We start from the raw sequence: 18,688 nt of genomic DNA, 5'->3' as shown, positions 1-18,688 counted from the left end.
ATTCATATCGAATACGTAATATTTTTAATATCCTTAACAATATTTTTTTCATGTTTTTTTCCTAGAGGATAATACAGATGCATGTAATGTACACAAAATGTAAATAAACAAAGCTTAATAAGAAAACACGTTGGAACTAGAATAACTGTTCCGATCACTTTTCTGTTCAAGCAATGTAAGAATGAGAAATTCCTGCTCCTCTGAGAGGAACACCACAGCTAGGGGATGGTGTCATCTTTTAGAGCTTATAAATGCTTTTCTCTATGTAAAGCCACCCAGGATATCCTGAAATACAGATTTTTTTTTTATTTTTAGTTTTTATTCAAGTCTTTCAGTATCAAAAGAGACAGTTTTTGAAGTGGAGTATTCTGTGTCGGATTTAAGCCAGTCTCTGTTCAGTTGTTACTCGCCTTTCCGTCAGTGTTTTTGTACCTTCTATCTGACGATAGACGGAGGCAGCGCAGAGAGATGGGGGTTTGGGGCGCGAGGGCTCCCGCTGCTGCAGGGTCCCTGCGTGGCACCCGCGGAGGTCGCGGCAGCCGGTGCCTGAGCAGCAGCAGCACACGGAAAGAGGCGCCGCGCACACGCCGTGGAACCGAGCTGGTGGCCCTGAGCTGGCAAAATAGACCCTGCTGTCCATCCAGGGTGACCTCTGAAGAGCTGCTCCCTTCCTACGGCTTTTTGTTTYATGGCTGTGCTGTGCTAGAATTTTCTACACCCATCTCTGCATCGAATGCATAGGCTGTAGGGTTTGATACTCCTGAGCTGGCTGTGAAATAAATTTGCAGAGTTAAGCTGATTATTGACTGGAAGCTTTATCCTTATGGAAAGGACTAAACTGCCTTTGGATCTGAAACAGTCTGGTCATATCCCCTCTGTGTGCAGCACTTTGCTTGAGCTCAGCAACCTACTCGGCCCCTTGTCTCATGTCTGATACCAGCCCTTGGATGCCAGTGTCAGTGGTGTTCGATAGAGTAGATACCTGAAGGGTCTCTATAATTGAGTTAAATGAAGGACTAAAATGTGCCCCTTTCTCCTTTTATCTAGCCAGATTCATCAATGTAAAAAACATGCAACTAATTTGTACTCAAAAATCTTTAAAAGTCATCTTCTAATGCAAAATACACAGACTACTGTAGAATCTTACTTGTATTCTGGTGAGGATCATATATGATTCAAAAAAGCCATCAGTGCAGTGGTTGGTATTAAAAATGTAGTGGATTAATAGGTTTTCTTAATAGCACAGGAGTTGACATGCTGTCTTACAAATGGAGAGGTTGTGAAATACTGTTATAGGCTAGAAATTTCTTCTGTATGTGCTTTCTAAAAATAAGCCTGTCAGCATACTGTACAGTAATTCAACAAACTGTAATAACAGTATTGAACAATATATCCTTGTGGTTCATAGATACAATTCACTATTATGGACTTAATACCTGTGTAAGCTATTAAATACCATAGAGAGCAGCTACCTAAGAGCAACGTAGGCAAGTATACATATTTGTGTAAACCGTTCTTACCTTTATATTAATAATAGTGTTGGTTGTATGTGAACAAATTTGTGTGCATACTGGAAGTGTATCACATAAGTCTGGCTTATTATTTTTTTTTTTCTTTCTTTTTTTTCCCATATAGACGATGAATGATTTTGACTATTTAAAGCTACTGGGCAAAGGCACGTTTGGTAAAGTTATTCTGGTCCGAGAGAAGGCTAGTGGGAAATACTACGCTATGAAGATTTTGAAAAAAGAAGTCATTATTGCAAAGGTAAGGGAGGTTATAGTTATAATGTTGTGTCAGGTATTTCAGTGACATAATAACTAATACATGAGGAGGGCTTGTTTTTTGGTGGTAACTGAATTTCTGTAGAAATGTGTGTGCATCTTCAGAAAATGAGTAAAAAGCCATGTTTGTATGTACTCATTTTGTACTCAGTGTACATATATGTACTTCCAATGGCTAAAGATCTGAAATGTGCTTAAATCACTGAGAGTTTGTTGTGAGAGTAGATAATGCAATCCAAGTCTGAAAGGTGAAAATGAGTATATTACATACTTTTTCTTTTTTTCATTCTAAAYAAACTGCAGATCTATTCAGATAAATAAAACTAGTTTTTTACTGATGTTCTATTCTTGCTATATTAGATTAAGTAGCTATAGGAAGAGCATTTTCATTTTTTCCAGTTTGCAAGGAACAAGAGAAGTCTGAAAGTGATATCTGAAGAGATGGTATTAAAATGACATGTACATTCATGTAAAATTTGTTAGGTTAGCATTATTAACTGTTATGCATCATCACAATTTTATGTAATTTAAACTTGATAACTTATGCGGAGCTTTGTTCCTGAAGTTCTCAACTTCCAAATCCTGTTTGCACAGAAGTAATTGAAAGCAAAATGTCTACATTCTCTGTCATCRTGATGCATTTAAAATTATGAGATTCAATAAAGAGATTTTTCAGTTGAGACTAGCAATGCCAGTATTTCTGAAAACTAAATGTGAATAACAACTGTGGTGCATTATATATCTATTCTATTTTAAACTACCCTTCATGATTTTCAAACAAAGGACTTCTGCAGCCTATATGTTTACGTCTGTCCTTGACCCAATAACTATAAATAACAAGTCTGAAGAACCATGTTAACAATCATGTCACAGTTAGATTGGATCTGCAGCACCAGCTTGGCTTATGCTGTGATGTAATACTCACTAGAGAGAGTCCTGTCTGTAATAGAAGTGCAKCATGAGGTGGGAAGTTGATGTAAAGCATCTGCCCAGTTCAGACTAAATCTACTGATCCTAAATTTTCATGACAGACTAAAATTTCCATGGTCAGGAAAGTGCTACCAATATTGTAAACTTTAGGACAGTGCCAGAAAAACCAGCCATTGCCAGCTTTTGTGCCCTGCCTTGGTGAAGCACTGGGATTATAAACCTTTTCTCTGTGAAAATGGTTAGATTTTAATGACACTCCTAGTAAATAATAATAATGCATCTAAATTCACATTGTGAATTTGTGTTGCTTTTTCTACTTAATTCTGATCTAAACTTCACRATTCATATGGATGAATAATAAGACCCCTGTTTTGCTGGTGAAAATAATAGCAGTTTGTGTAGGCTCAGGATTTACTCAAACGATAGCTGCTAATGAGTGAGATTTCCAGAAACAGTCAATAATATCTCATTCTGTCTCAGTTATAAAGAATACAGTCTGTAGCAGAAGAATRTTTTGTTTTTGAAAACTAAGGCCCTAAAGTAAAGCTAATGTAAAAGATTAATTAATCCTAAATGTGTGCCTTAATGGTAAGGAAAGTTGTATTGTGTTTTGGAAGTAGAAGTGAAAAATAATTACAGTAACAATTACAATTTTTAAAAARTGTAAAAAGTCTCCTTTTTTAAAAAAGTTTAAAAGCTTTTGGAGTTCATATTTCCAAGTATTGAGCTAACACCCATGTAACATACATTTTCYATTTATTTAATTATTCATCTTAATTTTGGGCATTATAAAATATTGTGAGTTTACARATATTGCACCAATCTCCTCCCTTTTTTTTTGACCTGAAGCCTGAATCTTAGAATAGACTTTTTCTACATCACCAATTGAAGATGTTTTCCAGACTAAATTAAATCCCTGAAGAGCAGTATAAAAATAGATGTCAAGTCTGTTAACGCTGTTTCCATGAAGCCACTGTGTGTTACAGACTGTTATAAACTCATTGAAATCAAGGCTGAAGTACTTTGTTTTGTCTTATTTTATGAATGTTAAACTTAGTGCATTTTTAATATCTCCCTAAGTAGCAAGGTACATTTTGTAATTTATGGTGGCTCTTTTTGTTGAAGCCTGATGGCCTCAGGGTTTTTTGTTGAGTGAAGACTTAGTAGCTCCCGTTTTCAGAGTGAAAAAGCACTTTTAGCACAGGGCTCTCTCTTGCCTTCCTCTTCCTAATGGTTCAGGGTTTTTGATTCCGTCTCTTGTCAGTCACAATATGGAAATGGACTATTATTTGACTGATAGAAAATGCCAGTGGTACCTGAGGTTTCTTGGGATGAGAACAAACCCATAGATTTGTTGGGGAAGCATTGAGAAGTTCTGTGAAGTTTACGGAATCGAAAAAAAATCTAAGAATCAAGTGTGTTGTGGTCCTGTTGTGTTAASATTTATTTTTGTCGGGCTAGAAACGTTTTCTCCTGGAGCCATGGAGCTCAGGCTTTTTTGYGATGCTGTTCCCTACTGTTCTCCTTTTCCTGCCCCGATGGAGGATGCCATCCAGAATATGTCCCGGGGAGGGCAGCCCGGCTCAAGAGCTGCAGGCTGAGGGCCGGAGGCTGCCAAGGAGATGAGCAGCTCCCTCCCGGGCAGGGTCCCCACGTGAGGGGCAGCAGCAGGCGAGAGGAGGTGGCTCTGCCCGCCCGCTAAGGCTCCCGCTCCGCACGCGGCGGGACCGGCTTCCAGCTGCAGCGGCTCCTCAGCGCTCCCTCCTCCCGCTCCYTCCACCCATGGGCGCCCGCTCAGCCGGCCTGTCCAAAAACCTGCCAGGAGAAGTAGCTGAGAGAGAGAGAGAATCCTTCGGCGTATTTTCATATGCTGCAATGAAAGCAGTAAACTTACATTCAACTTTTTTTTTTTTCCTTTTTCTCCCCAAGGTGGATTCAGCTAAGAAAGTTACATCATATCACTATGAAGAGCTTCTAAAAATATGCTGGGAAATCTTAGACATTTCTCATTGAACTGTTTTTTTTGTTTGCTTCCCGCGTGTAGTTGCAGTATACGCTCAGTGTTGCACTGCTGCTCAGCTAAAAGGCATCATAATTTATTACTGCTAATTCTGTTGTTATTTTTTAACTTCCTGTTTTGACAATTTTTAGAGCGTAATCAAAAATTTGTGACATCTGTGTTTACTTTGTAGTTTAATAATACCTATCTTCATAGCATGGTCTGATAGGCATGTGCCATTCAGCAGTGTTATATTAGTATCATTTATTCCGACTAAATATATTTCCTTATATAAGATGAATGTTGCCATTTGAGTCACACTCAGCTCCTTTGGGAGCTGAGGCACAGGACAGCCTGTCACTGAGAGGGAAGGTGCCAGGAAACCTGCACAGATCCAAAACCTGCATCAGCAGCCACCAGTCCAGGAAGGATCGAATGAGTTTCCTTCCCTTTGGCCCTGGACTCCCTGTGGTCCCCCATCATGTTGATTCAGCCACAGGAGACAATCACTGTTCCTCACCAAATGGCCCAGCTGCTAATATTTAGTTGAAAATGTGAAAAGGAATTCCTCAGACTGGCTCCCTGGATCAGGTCTCACAGAATCACAGAATGGTTAAGGTTGGAAGGGGCCTCTAGAGATCATCTAGTCCAACCTTCCTGCTCGAGCAGGGAGACCTAGAGCATGTGGCACAGGGTGGCATCCAGTCCCCAAGAAGCAATGTAGATCATCTTGGGACTACACTTTTGATGACTAAATTATTTTGGAAGCAAAAAAAAGAAGCTCTAAGACCTTTTTTTTTTTTTTTTTTTTTTTTTTTTTTTTCCAAAACAGGAATACTTGAGCTTTTTGTCCTTTTCATGTTTTGCTGAAGTGTACCTCTTTTCTGAAGTATTGAATTTATAACTCAATAATACTATGCTAATAATAGTCATAACACAGTCATCATCGAAACTAATTAAATACAACTTGATATCTTAATTCAGACCTACTTGTATTCTTTATTTGTTAGGATGAAGTGGCTCATACTCTTACAGAAAGCAGAGTATTGAAAAACACCAGACACCCTTTTTTAACAGTAAGTATTAGGAATAAATTGGAAATACATTGCAACAGGCAGTTTCCAACATGGTTGATATTCCGTTATGACCATATTTTACAGGTAAATGTCAAAGTCCTTCTCATTACAATCTGTAAACAATGAATAAATATCTTACATTTACCATGCATTTTATTCTAATATATATTTAAGAGTGTATTTTGAAATAAAGTTTGCAGTTATTTTGTAAAGCTTAGCTGTACTAAAAACAGCTGTCTAATTATTGGAATATAACTTGTGCAATTTTTTGTAACATTTTTGTATATGAGCTTTATTTTTTAAATAAGGGATTTGGCATAGCTGTCAAGGAAGGTGTTTTTAAATAAAAAATAGTAAGAATCGAGTAGCAACTATTGAGCATAAGAAATTCATGCTGATACAAAACTTATACAAAACTTATGCAGTATTGCTTCAATATCTGTGTCTTTATAGAGATAATATTTTATAGTAGAAAAATTTTAATTAAGATTTTATATCAGTAGTATTTTAAAGACTTTTTTTAAAAGTCATATGTCTCGTGATTTTTAAGTGTAATTCTACTACATCTTATCTCTTGAGGCCAAATCTGCATCAGTAAATTTTCAGTGGAAATTTGGAAAAATTTGGAAATAAAAGGGTATAATTTTTTTCCAAACTATTACATAAACTTATACAGTGGAAAAATTCAATTAAGATAACAGTATATATTATAATTTTTTAAATATACATCAGTAAATATATTCATTTGTTGTTTACTGCTTTCAATATTATGTTGTACTTGGATAATAGAGTCTTTGCTTTGGAAGTGAAAGCAGGCCAGATAATAAGATAACTTCTAGAATTTTACTGGAAAGAGAAAGAAAGTGATGTGGTAATTGCTCACGTGGACATTGTGGATGTCATAAAATATTAAAATAATGAGTAAGGATATCTGGTATACCTGGAAGTAAGATAGAAATGCAATAAAGAGTGGTGTATTTTAGTAGTGATTTCATATTTTGTTATACTAAGCATGCAGTTTTCATATTAATGGATACTGCAGAAATGAGCAAGATGTAATTTTATGTTATTTCTTCTCAAACTTCAGTTAAGAGTTATTGAGAGTGACGAGAACCTCCAGGAAGTCAGAACAGTTTGTCTAACAGGATAAAATTGTTGCCGTTAATTGCAAGAAATCAGGTTAATACATGATGATAATTGATTTGGTTTTGCTGTTTTCTTTGCAAGTCCTTGAAATATTCCTTCCAGACAAAGGATCGTTTGTGTTTTGTGATGGAGTATGTTAATGGAGGAGAGGTAAGTTAAAAAAAACATTCCCCACTTTTTGCAGTCATGTTGTTACTAGATAACACTTTGAAGAATATTCTTTTTGTGTGTTACTTGGCTCTCTAACATCTTTGAAGATGATTTGTTGTTGTTTTACAAATGTTTGTGATTGATTATTTCAAGGAGAAAAATATATAAATATATTTAATAACTGTATTCTCAAAAGCATTTTTAAAAAATGAAAACATTTTGAAAAATAATTTCATGAAAGAGAAATATTTTTGGAGCTAAAGAAGTTTTTCTGATTGTTTTTTCTTCAAGCATCTTGTAGAATACTCTAGTACAAAGTGGTTATAATCTAGTGCAAAGAGACAAAACAGTATTTATTAATCTCAATTTTGTCTCAGTGTGAAATATCTGTTTTGTTATTTTCTATACCCATTGTACAAACCTAGAAGAGAGGGTAGAAGGTTCCTACTTTTCATTACATCTGTCCTCACCACTTGCTCAGCACTCTGGAAACTTAAACTGAAGTTCAAAGCTTTTTATGGTGAYTGACTTTGATTTAAGCATGTGCTGCCTTTAACTGCTTACTGAAAAATAGAATATGAAAAGGTATTCTAGTCAAGTGGAAATAAAAGAAATACTGTCTAAGAAGGACTTTATCTGCTGTTTGCCATCTAGACTGTATCTCATTACAGCATGAACTGGAGGGAATTCCTTATTTTGTGTGCCGTATGCTGCATTGTGACAGGAAAGGACTGAGTATTTGCCCTAGCATTTTAGTAATTCTTCCTTCAGGAATCACTGCATCATGGTCTCATGTTTTTCGTTATCCTTTTTGCTGCCTTTTCCGCCATCAAAGCTCTAGCCAAATGCCGAGAGCCCCAAGAGTGCCTGTCTTGCATTCGCGCCTCTGGCACCTCTCTGGGCCCGCTCTCAGGCCCACTACGTTCTGTCTCATCCCTGGCTACCTAGTGTGGTGCTGTAGGGTTTTCATAGGAGAGGGTGTCCCGTTTAACTCTGTGTAAACCATGTTCTGGACATGAAAGTCAGCGAATCATTCTGACTAGAGAGGAAATCTCCCTCCGTGGCAGTGGAATATCAGCCTTCCATTGAACACTCAGCTTGGTTATCTAGGATTAAGTTTATCTCTCTGATACTAAGCCAGTGCTGCTCACAGTGAGTTTTAAAGACAGTTCTTTGTAGACTAGTACATTCCACATAGTTTACTTTGTATAGGATACTGTTGCATTTCAATAAAATTAGAATTTGCATTTTCAAAGTATGTTTTTAACATGAACCTGTTGTTTGAATGCCTGACGCTGGAAGATATTTTTCTGTGCTACCAGAATGCAGAACAGAGCCCACCAGGAATGTTTTCAACATCKTTCTGGCTACTGAGGATATTCTGCTGCTGGGTTTTGATCAGGCCTGAGTCTTTTATTTCTCTGTGTTGAGTGGTGCTTCTTTGTGGCAACTGCTGCATACGTCTTGCAGCACGGGTTTCTTCTTGGCAGCCTGCTTTTGTCCATTGGCCTTGGAAGGATTTTAGTGCGCTTCATCAAGAGGGGGCTGTGAAGAAATTCAAAGGACTTCGTATTTGTTAAAGCAGACTTGTTAATTCAGAAAACTCTTCAAAATAAGACGCTCTAAATTTAGCTAGCACTTGATCTGTGTGTACGCATACCTCCTGAGACTGCACACAGACTGTTCCCTTTTGCTGTTTCTTTCCACTGCTCACTATGAATTGAAGGACGTTTTGTTTCCTTGCAATACTTTCTTATTGATGAAGGTGTTGAAAACACATTTAATTGTATCCTCATAGTAAGAAATTGATTGTAGCCATATCATTCTGATTCAGGTTCTTCAGAGCTGTACTACCCTCAGTTGTGCTKCTGTTTTAAAATTCCTTTGGGTTGAAGTTTTCTTTTTAGCTAAGCAGTTGTGTCTGAGTCAATTGCTTGGAAACGTTCATGGATTTTGTATCTTCCAGGAGAGCAGGACTCAGTCTTCCCAGTGAAGGAGTTCTTTTTGAAATTTCTATTAGTATTYGTGACTCTGACCCAGATGAAAGCCAAGGAACTCCACAGTTTAGCCTTCCACCCCGCTGYGGTAATAAGAGCTCTAATCGGTACTAGGAGTCCTTAGATCCTGTTCTTGTGGATAGGCAGAAAATATACATAAAAAAAAAAAAAATAAAATAAAGAGAAGGTCATTGAATTACATTCTGACGAAGAAACTGTTAAAATGGTACTGAGCAAAAATCCTCTGTAACAGTAAAATAGCTTGATCCCTATTTAATTTCGTATCCCACCAGAATTGTAGCACTTTACTCTTTTCTTAACTTCATATTACTCAGTTATTTAATGAGCATGTAATAATGAAATGTAACTGCCTGTTTTACTGATCTGTGTTTATGCTTTTGTACTGTATACAGATTATTTAGTTACCTACTTTTATTTCAACTTCCTTTAAAAAAAAACATTTTCCATAGCTAAATATATAAAAGCAAAGTATTAGAAGGTTTTTTTGCATCTTTTTTTTCCCTCCAAACGAATTACTCAGGCACAGAAATATGGAGTGTATTTTCCTATACTGACAACTTTAACAGTTACTTTTCTGCCTAAGGACCCCATCCTGAAATGTTTGCTGTGGGCTGAAAGCTTCCTTTTTCTTTATTTTAGTGTAACCGTTAGATATTGCTAAACAGCTTATCCAGAGTCCATGGTTTTATAATGTTTAAAAAATAGAATAAAACAGATASTATAAACGGTGCTCAAGAGCTAAAAGGTTACTTCTAGCACTCTGTTTGCTTCTCCATAGCTTTGTAATCCTGAAAAAAGCTAAATTAAAGGAATGTCAAAACACTGAGCTTTTATTTTCATTAAAAGAAAAAGATCATCTGGCTTAGTTAAATGATCTATTTCTATTTTCAAGATTTTGAAATGGCATGTTTTATAAGCGTGTGGTAAACAAGTATCTGCAATTGTACATGATAAACTGTGTGTTCTTTCATTTGCTTCAAAACATAGAATGTTCATATAAATGTTTTCAAATTACAAAACTATCAGTACTTACAGATAAGTAAAAGCCACTAAAAAAAAAACTTTCTTTTCCTTCATTTTTTACTGTCCCTGTCCTATTAATAATTTGAGAAAAAGTATAAGATTGTATTGATGCTTTTCCTTCAAGTATTGATTTGTCTATTTTTCCTTTTATAGCCTATATAGTCTTCATTTTTATTCAAATACAGCAAGCTAATAATGTAKTATAGTGTTCCACAAAATCCTAGGCTGTGCAGAATGGTATAAATTATTGTATTAAAATGGTGTTCTAAGAGTGGCTCTTTGTTAGGGTATTACTTCAGGAGAATGTTTCCCATTTTTAATTTCCAGTATTTTGCAATAAAGGTTTAAAAGCTTCAAGAGAAAAATTTATTATATACATTACTCTGTAGAATACATTGGTTAAGTTGATTAATAAGTTGATTAATCTCTGTGCTTTGCACTTTCAGGATAATTCCAAATTCTTTACTCCATATCAAGACTAATTGGTAATTATCTGCATAATAAAATTAGACTCTAAATTTTATTCAGATGGTTTCTCCACATCAGAACTCTGAATTTCCTTCTACTTGGCTTTGTTTTTCCATAGCTCTTATTTCAGTTCATTAGACAAGAAAGAACCAAATGGTTTGCTGTAATTGAACAAGTGCTAACATTGTCTAGGAAAAAAAAAAAAAAAAGGAGGATTTAAAATATATCTAATGGAAAAAAACACTGAATTGTCGTAAACTTCAGCATTTTATTTAGAATGTGCCCTGTTTTCATTTTGTGAACTCTACATAAAAGAGAGTATATTCCTAATCGTAAAATTCTTAACAGCTCAAAATAAAGTCTCTTTACTGGTTAAAATTTTTCTACAAGTGGTATGCAGTCTGAAGTGCTAAYCAAATAATTGGGAAGTTCCAGATTGCTCCTGCCAGTGACCGTGCACTTGCTTTTGCAAGCTTGTGTTTGCAAAAGAATCCAACCGGGAGTCAAATAGAAAGCGAGTTTAACGGCCGAGCGGGAGCAGACCCATTAGGTGGTAGCAGGAGTATCGGCTCCCGAACAGTCTTGCTCACATCTGCAGAAGCCCAGCGTACTGATGCCTCTAAGGTTGGATCCTTTACATATTTGGCAGTGTCTATGCCTGACTCTGCAGTTGAACATACTCTTATATTTATCTCTGTTTTTATTTGGTAATATTTTTGCATTAAAACTTTCTATTAGAAAAATATCATGGCAACATTGTTGTATAGTTTTTCAATGAAGATGTACCAGCAAATTTATAGCTACAGTCCTCTCCATAATTATAGCACTGTCGTATGCCTCCTGATATGTATTTGGAGTTTACATTTACATGGAGATACATTTACAATGAATGTAAACCATTAAAAAGTTTCACACACAGTGTGCCAAATTTATTTCCATTGCAATTTGAGGGARTATTTCCCCTATTTAATAGCAGCAAATCATGGAGAAGTGCAAATATATGAAGCTTTTCTGCTAACTTGYGATCAGATTTCTTCTTTTGGTTCTCTAGTTAAATAAATTTTCTTGTTGCTGCAGTTGTAAAAGCAGCCCACTGGCATAATCATTCCAAAACAGCAAACCAACAAAATAATTAGCTGGTGAAGATTTCTCTGTGGAATTAGAAGGAAATCCAAAATACCTAATAGATGATAATTTATATCTAATTTTTCACTCAAAACTAGCAGATGTGGTTTGATAATAATTCTGCTAAGTTTGTAGCTGTTGTGTGACCGCTCCCCTCCGCAGGCCAGGAAGGACTCGGGTTAGTGTTAGTCACAAATCTTCCTTGCGAAGGGGGGTGCCGACACTTTTGCCAGGGCTCTGATTCCCAACTAGACATGTCTGCCTGGGGGCATCCCTGGTGGKCCATACCCTGGAGAATAGCTCACCTCCTCGTTCTGGAGAGCTCACGTTGACCTGTGCTCTCTTAACCTTGAGTTGCTCGTTCTGAGGCATGAGCTTGTCAAAAAGGTCCTTATTGTTTTCGCTTCTGGTCATTTGTGAGAGAAATGCCCAAGGGTCAATTCAGCTCYGTTTGTCTGTGCAAGTTACTGGTGAAGAGGATTTGGACCAGTCAGTTTAGTCAGGATTAGTCTCCTCTGCATATAGGAAACTGTAATAGTCATTTTGCACAGATACGAACATAGGCCTAGCTACACTTACAACTTCATGGGAATACATTTGTTCAGAGATGAAAAATTTCTGAAAAAGAGTGGCATTAACTCTTTGGTTTTGGGTTTTTTTTTTTTTTTGTGAAAGAGACAACAAAGCAGATACAAGTGATTCAAATTACAAAGCACATACAAATTACACAAAAGCAATTTGCTTTTTTGCGTGAAATTTTGCTTATTTAGCAGCATTTATCATCTGTTTAAATAAATATCCTACAGGAGAGGTTTGGGGAAGAAAAAAGAAAAATATTTAGCCTTCTCCTGATTTTGTGGTCCATGAGACAAAAAGCAGACTCTTCCATGCTTAGATGGTGAAACCCAATGTATGTTAAACTGCAGTTGCATTGTTCACTGTGGTGTCTCTGCCTATACAAATATAGACAGAAGACTTGGGTTACTTAGGCTCAAAAGAAAGCAATAAACTTTTCTCCTTAAATTTTTTTCCTTGAAGTGTGACTGTCAGGGAAGAAGTTGACTTTAAATGTTTGTCAGACTGTGTAATTATATTTTRAGAAATTCACACACTTAAAATAATGCAGTAATTCTTAAGCTGTCCTGTGCCACGTTAGCAGTGTAAATTTCCAACCAATGCAATGTGATAATGACAAATTAAATCATAGAATCATAGAATGCCGAAGATTGGAAGGGACCTCAGAGGTCATCGAGTCCAACCCCCCTGCTCAGGCAGGATCACCTAGAGCAGGTGGCACAGGGCTGCATCCAAGCGGGTTTTAAAGATCTCCAAAGAAGGAGACTCCACAACCTCTCTGGGCAGCCTGTTCCAGTGCTTTATCACCCTCACAGTGAAGAAATGCTTCCTTGAGTTCCTGTGGAACTTCCGATGCTTCAGTTTGAAGCCATTTCCTCTAGTCCTATCCCTGCCCACCACTGAAAAGAGGCCGCCCCCCTCCTCCTCACTGCCTCCCTTGAGGTATTTATACACGCTGATCAGGTCCCTCAGCCTCCTCTTCTCCAGGCTGAACAGACCCAGCTCTCTCAGCCTTTGCTCATAGGGCAGATGTTCCAGGCCCCTGATCATCCTGGTAGCCCTGCGCTGGACTCTCTCCAGCAGCTCCACATCCCTCTTGTACTGGGGAGCCCAGAACTGGACRCAGTACTCCAGATGTGGCCTCACCAGGGCTGWGTAKAGGGGGAYGATCACYTCCCTYGACCTGCTGGAGACGCTYTTCTTAATGCACCCCAGGATCCCGTTGGCCTTCTTGGCCACCAGGGCACACTGCTGYCTCATGGTCARCTTGTCGTCCACCATGACACCCAGGTCCCTCTCTGTGGGGCTGCTSTSCAGCAGGTCCAYSCCTAATCTGTACTGGTGTCCAGGGTTATTCCTCCCCAAGTGCAGGACCCTGCACTTGCCCYTGTTGAACCTCATGAGGTTTCTCGMCRCCCAGTCCTCCAGTCTGTCCAGGTCCCCCTGGATGCTTCTTTCTTTTGTGTGTAGCCTGTAATTTTGGATTKCTGAACTACTTGATACTTTTAGGAGTGAAAATGAAAAATATATATTGTTGTTATGGCTTTCCTTGTCTGTAATTTATGAATGAACTTATTTTCTGATCATTACTTCTTGAGCTAGGATGCTTGTTTTAAGCATGAAGCTGTAAGGAAGAAGGTCCATTTGGTTTTATATAGAATACAGAAATATATTTAATAATCTTTGTTTAAAGACTTCCTAAGCTTTCTTAACACAAAACAGAAACTGCATTAAATAGCCAAATTCTAGTTTCTTGGTTGTTCCAGGTCCTGAAAATGATGCTTTATTTGATAAGAACGTGGTAACATTACAGAACTTGAGCTTCAGCTTACATGTTTCCATTGCAACTGAAATTATTTGCAAGAATTAATGATTAATACTTTTCAGTTTAAGAAGTGTCTTCTAAAGTACCGTGGTAATTATGAAGTTTTAAGGAGACAAAAAGAAAAGAAATGTAACAGTGTACCAAAGTAACACAAGAATAACTTAGGCTACAAACATAAGAAGAAGAGTTGTTSGTTTGCTTTTTCTAATGACTGTGATGGGTTTGGATTATGATTTATGRTTTTTTTTTTGTAAAAGGCTAGTTCACCTCTTCCACTGAAGTCAACGTATGAACCAGATATTTTTTTCATTTCAAAGATAAGTTACTAATTACTTACACACTTGAGGCTGTCTCAATATGCTCATGATATTTCTCAATGGCTTAAAATAAAAATGTGAGGAAGGTAGAGGGAGAAGACAGAATGATGCGGCTGCATACACTTTTTTTTTCCTCTGGTAACTGAAGGTTAAATGAGTAGCAAGCAGAATGCCTTAAACAAGATTGGTATATTGATTAAAACGCTGATTTAACAGCTCGCTTTCTCCCTTTGGAAACCTGGAAAAGATAAGCCAGCTGCTGTCTAAGAGTGCTGAGTGTCCACTGAGAGTATACTATCTATCATCACAATATGGTGATGAGAGGTGTTTTATGTTTGTGTTAATTTCCCCCACTAAATCAGTAATTATTACAATCCTGTCCCTGCTGTTTACCCTGCAGCTGTTTTTCCATTTGTCGAGAGAGCGGGTGTTCTCAGAGGACCGCACACGCTTCTATGGTGCAGAAATTGTCTCTGCTTTGGACTATCTGCATTCTGGGAAGATTGTGTACCGTGATCTCAAGGTAAAAAAAAAAAAAAAAAAAAAAAAGAGAGAAAAAAAAAGGAAAGAAAAGAGAAAAAAGAAAAAGTAATCAAATTTTTGTTTTCATAGATACTATTGGGACACACACGAAGTAATTATAAAGTTACACTGTTCAGAGCTAATGGGGAAAAACCTCTGTGTTCAGTGTAAAGTTTTAGATGATACTGGAGGAGCCACTTTAATACAATAATCTATAGGTGGATATGTTCCTTGACTTTAACTTGATTAAAGAGAGAAATGCTGTACTCTTTTCTTCCTAATGATACCAGCTGAGATGCATAGATTTCTAATCCTTTTCTTCATTAGTTATAACTTAAACCAGATTTTCACAAGAATCTCAAGTTTATTTCTTCATGTCMACAATTTAAGGGAAATTGTGGACATAATTTCCACCCAGAAAGGGGGAAAATATGACTGTAAAATATGACTGTATTCTGTTTATGTCATAAAAGTATTGTGTGCTTGTATGATTTAAGAACATTTAAAAAAGTTCAAAACAGTACAAATAGAATTTCAAATTAATTTTCAAATTGTTTCCTCTTATGCAAAAGGAAAAATACATAATACTGGAATGTAGTTCATCATAGAATGAGAAGAAAAGAAGAATGAAGATTTTTGTCTGATTACCTTTTTTTTTTTTTTTGCTTTGCTTTTTGCATAAAATGTGCTACTTCCTCTGTCACTTGAAGTTCCTTAGAACCATTCCATAGAAATCCATAGAAAATGCCCATTTTCAATTTAATTTATGTAGAAAGAACCTCTCAGTTCCATGGGGCAGCAAGGAAGTAGAATTCTTTTTTCATTCCTACAAAAAGCGTTTAATTCTTTGTTTGACAGATTATGTTTTTCAGTTATACATATGCACTACTCCATTTATGTACTTCTATTAGAGAAACTGAAGAGAAAAGAGCATTTTCAGGCAAGTTTTGCWCAGGGAAACAGACAAAACCTCGAACATTGGTTTAACCAACTACAGCAGAATCTGTTGTAATAGCATAGAATACTGTGACATTTAGGGAAAATACAGAATTGTTTGATCAAGGAATTAAGTTTAAATTCTAAGTAATAAGGAAAGARGTATTTTACTTTATAAATTATACATTACATATCACCTACCTGTGTCTTGTTTTATGAAGCTATTTCACTCAAAGGGAAAACACCTTTGAACTGCCTCCTGCTTCATGCACACTTAGGAAGACCAGACTATCACTGGGTTTGGTTGGCATTTTCAGTATATAACTTAGAATAAACAGAAGCATAACAATGTTTCTTTATTGAGAAAGGTTGTACAGAAGTATATTTTACTACATTTTAATCTACATTAAAAGTGCTGCTAATAGCTTATTCAAAAAGCTTAAGGGAAAGTAATGTTAGCCATGTTTTGGTATAATCCTCAATTATAACTGCATTTGTTATTATTTCCTAATGGCTTGTATTCTACTTTCACATTTCAAAGAAAGGAAAATATATTTAAAAAGTAAAGCAAAACATCCAGAAGTATACTTACTASTAGTACTGTTCAAGAGAAATATGAATTACAGTTTTTGCAAGTAAAAAAGGAGGAATTTACCTAGCCATTTTTCATCAGTGGTAGCCAAAAGACTATGGAAAAGGCGAATATTTTAAGGATTTGTTTCCAAAGAACGTAAATGATAGTACAGTAAGTAAACTGCATCTTCATAAATGAAGATCATGTATCAACAGAGGAAACCTATGAAGTCTTACTGAAGAGAATCCTGACCAYAGTCTAGAGTTGTATAATTGTGTCTTTAGAAAGTCATTTTTGCTTACTTTCTGTGGAAGAGGCACAAAACATATTAAACTTCAAACTGAAAGGCCATGCTTTCATTGAGCTATGATTCACTACTATAAATTGTAAAATAATATTAAAAATATTTAAATGGTATAACAGTAAATGCTGTTAAATGCTGTTGTAAATTTTAGGCTAATTATGTTGCATTGTGAGCAATAACTTCCTAACTTAAATAATATAATGCATCAGCCTTCCTCTTTAAGAAATACTAAGGGAACATTTTTTTCCCCAATGCACAGTTAGAAAATCTAATGTTGGATAAAGATGGACACATAAAAATTACAGATTTTGGACTTTGCAAAGAAGGGATCACAGATGCAGCAACTATGAAAACGTTCTGTGGTACTCCAGAATACCTGGCACCTGAGGTATGATTTAGAATATATTCTTGAAATACAGCATAAAATGTTTATTTTTAATGTAATTGTGGACTATATTTGTATGATGGAAACTGTTCCTCATAATTCATCAAAGAACTGACTGATTTTGTTACTAATACTATACAATTTTTATTCAGAATTGTATGTGCTACTAGTCTTTCTTTTTAGTGATAGTCTGTACCTGTATTGATGCTGTGCTGCTTAGCCTTTATAATGGCCTTTACCATGCATTTTCCTTAACATGCTTGTTGCCTTTCATTGAAGCTTTTATGTTTCAGTTATTTCCTCAGAATAATTTCAGAAATTTCTTCAGAATGTCTTCTTCCACCTCCCTTGTCACTTGGAGCATATGAGTCTAACTGAGCTAGTGTTATAGCTAGTGTTAGGCAGCCTCAGAGGAGAGAAGGGTGAACAGGAAGGTACTGAGCTTGGTTGTGTTTATCCAAAAAGAAGTTGAAATTTTAGATATTTCCACTAAAAATGGTGAATGTATCAGCCTCGGAACTGATTGAGGCATGCATCTGAAGCATCAGCACTAGCRGTTTCCCAAAATGTTCAGGTCACATCCCAGAACAGGCTGCCTTATGTTTTTCAATAGCCAACTCTCTGAGTGCTAAACGTCATTCTTTTCAAGGGTTGCCAAAAAGATGGACACAAGGACCTTGTTTTGATTCCCTTCACAGCTTTCGTCTGGCCACTCTGAGATGTTCTGAGGAGACTCAAGTTACCCCAGTGCTCCAGTATAAGTGCTGTCGGCTCTCACTGATGCCTCCTGAAAAAGAAAGGTGTCAACGTTTGGTCTTTGTCCTGTCTGACTTCAGTCAACTGTACTGACTGGTGCCAGCAGATGTTGCTATGTCTCTTGGGTTGCCAAATGCAGCTCCACTATTGACCTGAGAGACAGCATTATTTCTTTACTTAATGCCAAGGGTTCTGTATATTCTGTATAAACCATTATTTCCATTGTTGTCTTGATTCAAGGAACACTGCTATGTATCTGATGTACGCATGTGATGCTGATAGACTTTCTAGGCTTTTCTAGGGATTGACAGTCCTTCAATCCCACCTTTTTCTAAGAAATATTTTAGCAGTACCTCAGTACCACCTGAAAGTCTCCATTTCATATCTCTTTGAAGAAAAAACGTACTTTGTATTTAAGGAGGGAGACAGAGAGGCACTTATTCAGTCTGGCTCTTTGCCCTGTAATTCTGCAAACCTTATATCCTGAGTAGCAGCATCAAGTCTAAACAAGCTGTTTTAGATTGCCTTTGATACCTGATTCAGAATCTTGCAATTAGGGGTGTCAAGGAAACTGGCTGGTACACAGCACCTTCTGGATACAGTTGGCTGGTGCTCAAGACATTCGGATGATCAGGTTTGAGAATTCCATTTCTAAATTTCTTAGAGCAAATTTGAAGTCTCCTTAATATTGCAGTCTAGGAGGAAAATGAAATTGTTCATAGTTGATGAGTTTAATATGGCGCTTCCAGTTTAACTTTTTTAGATCCTAACAAG

General features: G+C 36.7%; 1 protein-coding gene across 1 annotated transcript in view; it reads left to right on the top strand.

Annotated features, from left to right (window-relative positions):
• AKT3 (AKT serine/threonine kinase 3) overlaps positions 1 to 18,688 on the top strand; it is a 130,045-nt gene that overhangs the window by 79,365 nt on the left and 31,992 nt on the right. The window contains exons 5-9 of the mRNA XM_026041079.1: positions 1,636 to 1,767; positions 5,724 to 5,789; positions 7,017 to 7,085; positions 14,838 to 14,960; positions 17,033 to 17,161. Of these exons, the coding sequence (XP_025896864.1) occupies positions 1,636 to 1,767; positions 5,724 to 5,789; positions 7,017 to 7,085; positions 14,838 to 14,960; positions 17,033 to 17,161 (519 nt within the window). The remainder of the gene's footprint in view (positions 1 to 1,635; positions 1,768 to 5,723; positions 5,790 to 7,016; positions 7,086 to 14,837; positions 14,961 to 17,032; positions 17,162 to 18,688) is intronic.

The sequence above is a fragment of the Nothoprocta perdicaria genome, unplaced genomic scaffold, assembly GCF_003342845.1.
Source record: "Nothoprocta perdicaria isolate Ctin4 unplaced genomic scaffold, notPer1 scaffold_278, whole genome shotgun sequence".
Taxonomy (NCBI): Eukaryota; Metazoa; Chordata; class Aves; order Tinamiformes; family Tinamidae; genus Nothoprocta; species Nothoprocta perdicaria.
Note: the sequence above shows the minus strand (reverse complement) of the source record. Positions and strands in the feature narration are given on the sequence as shown.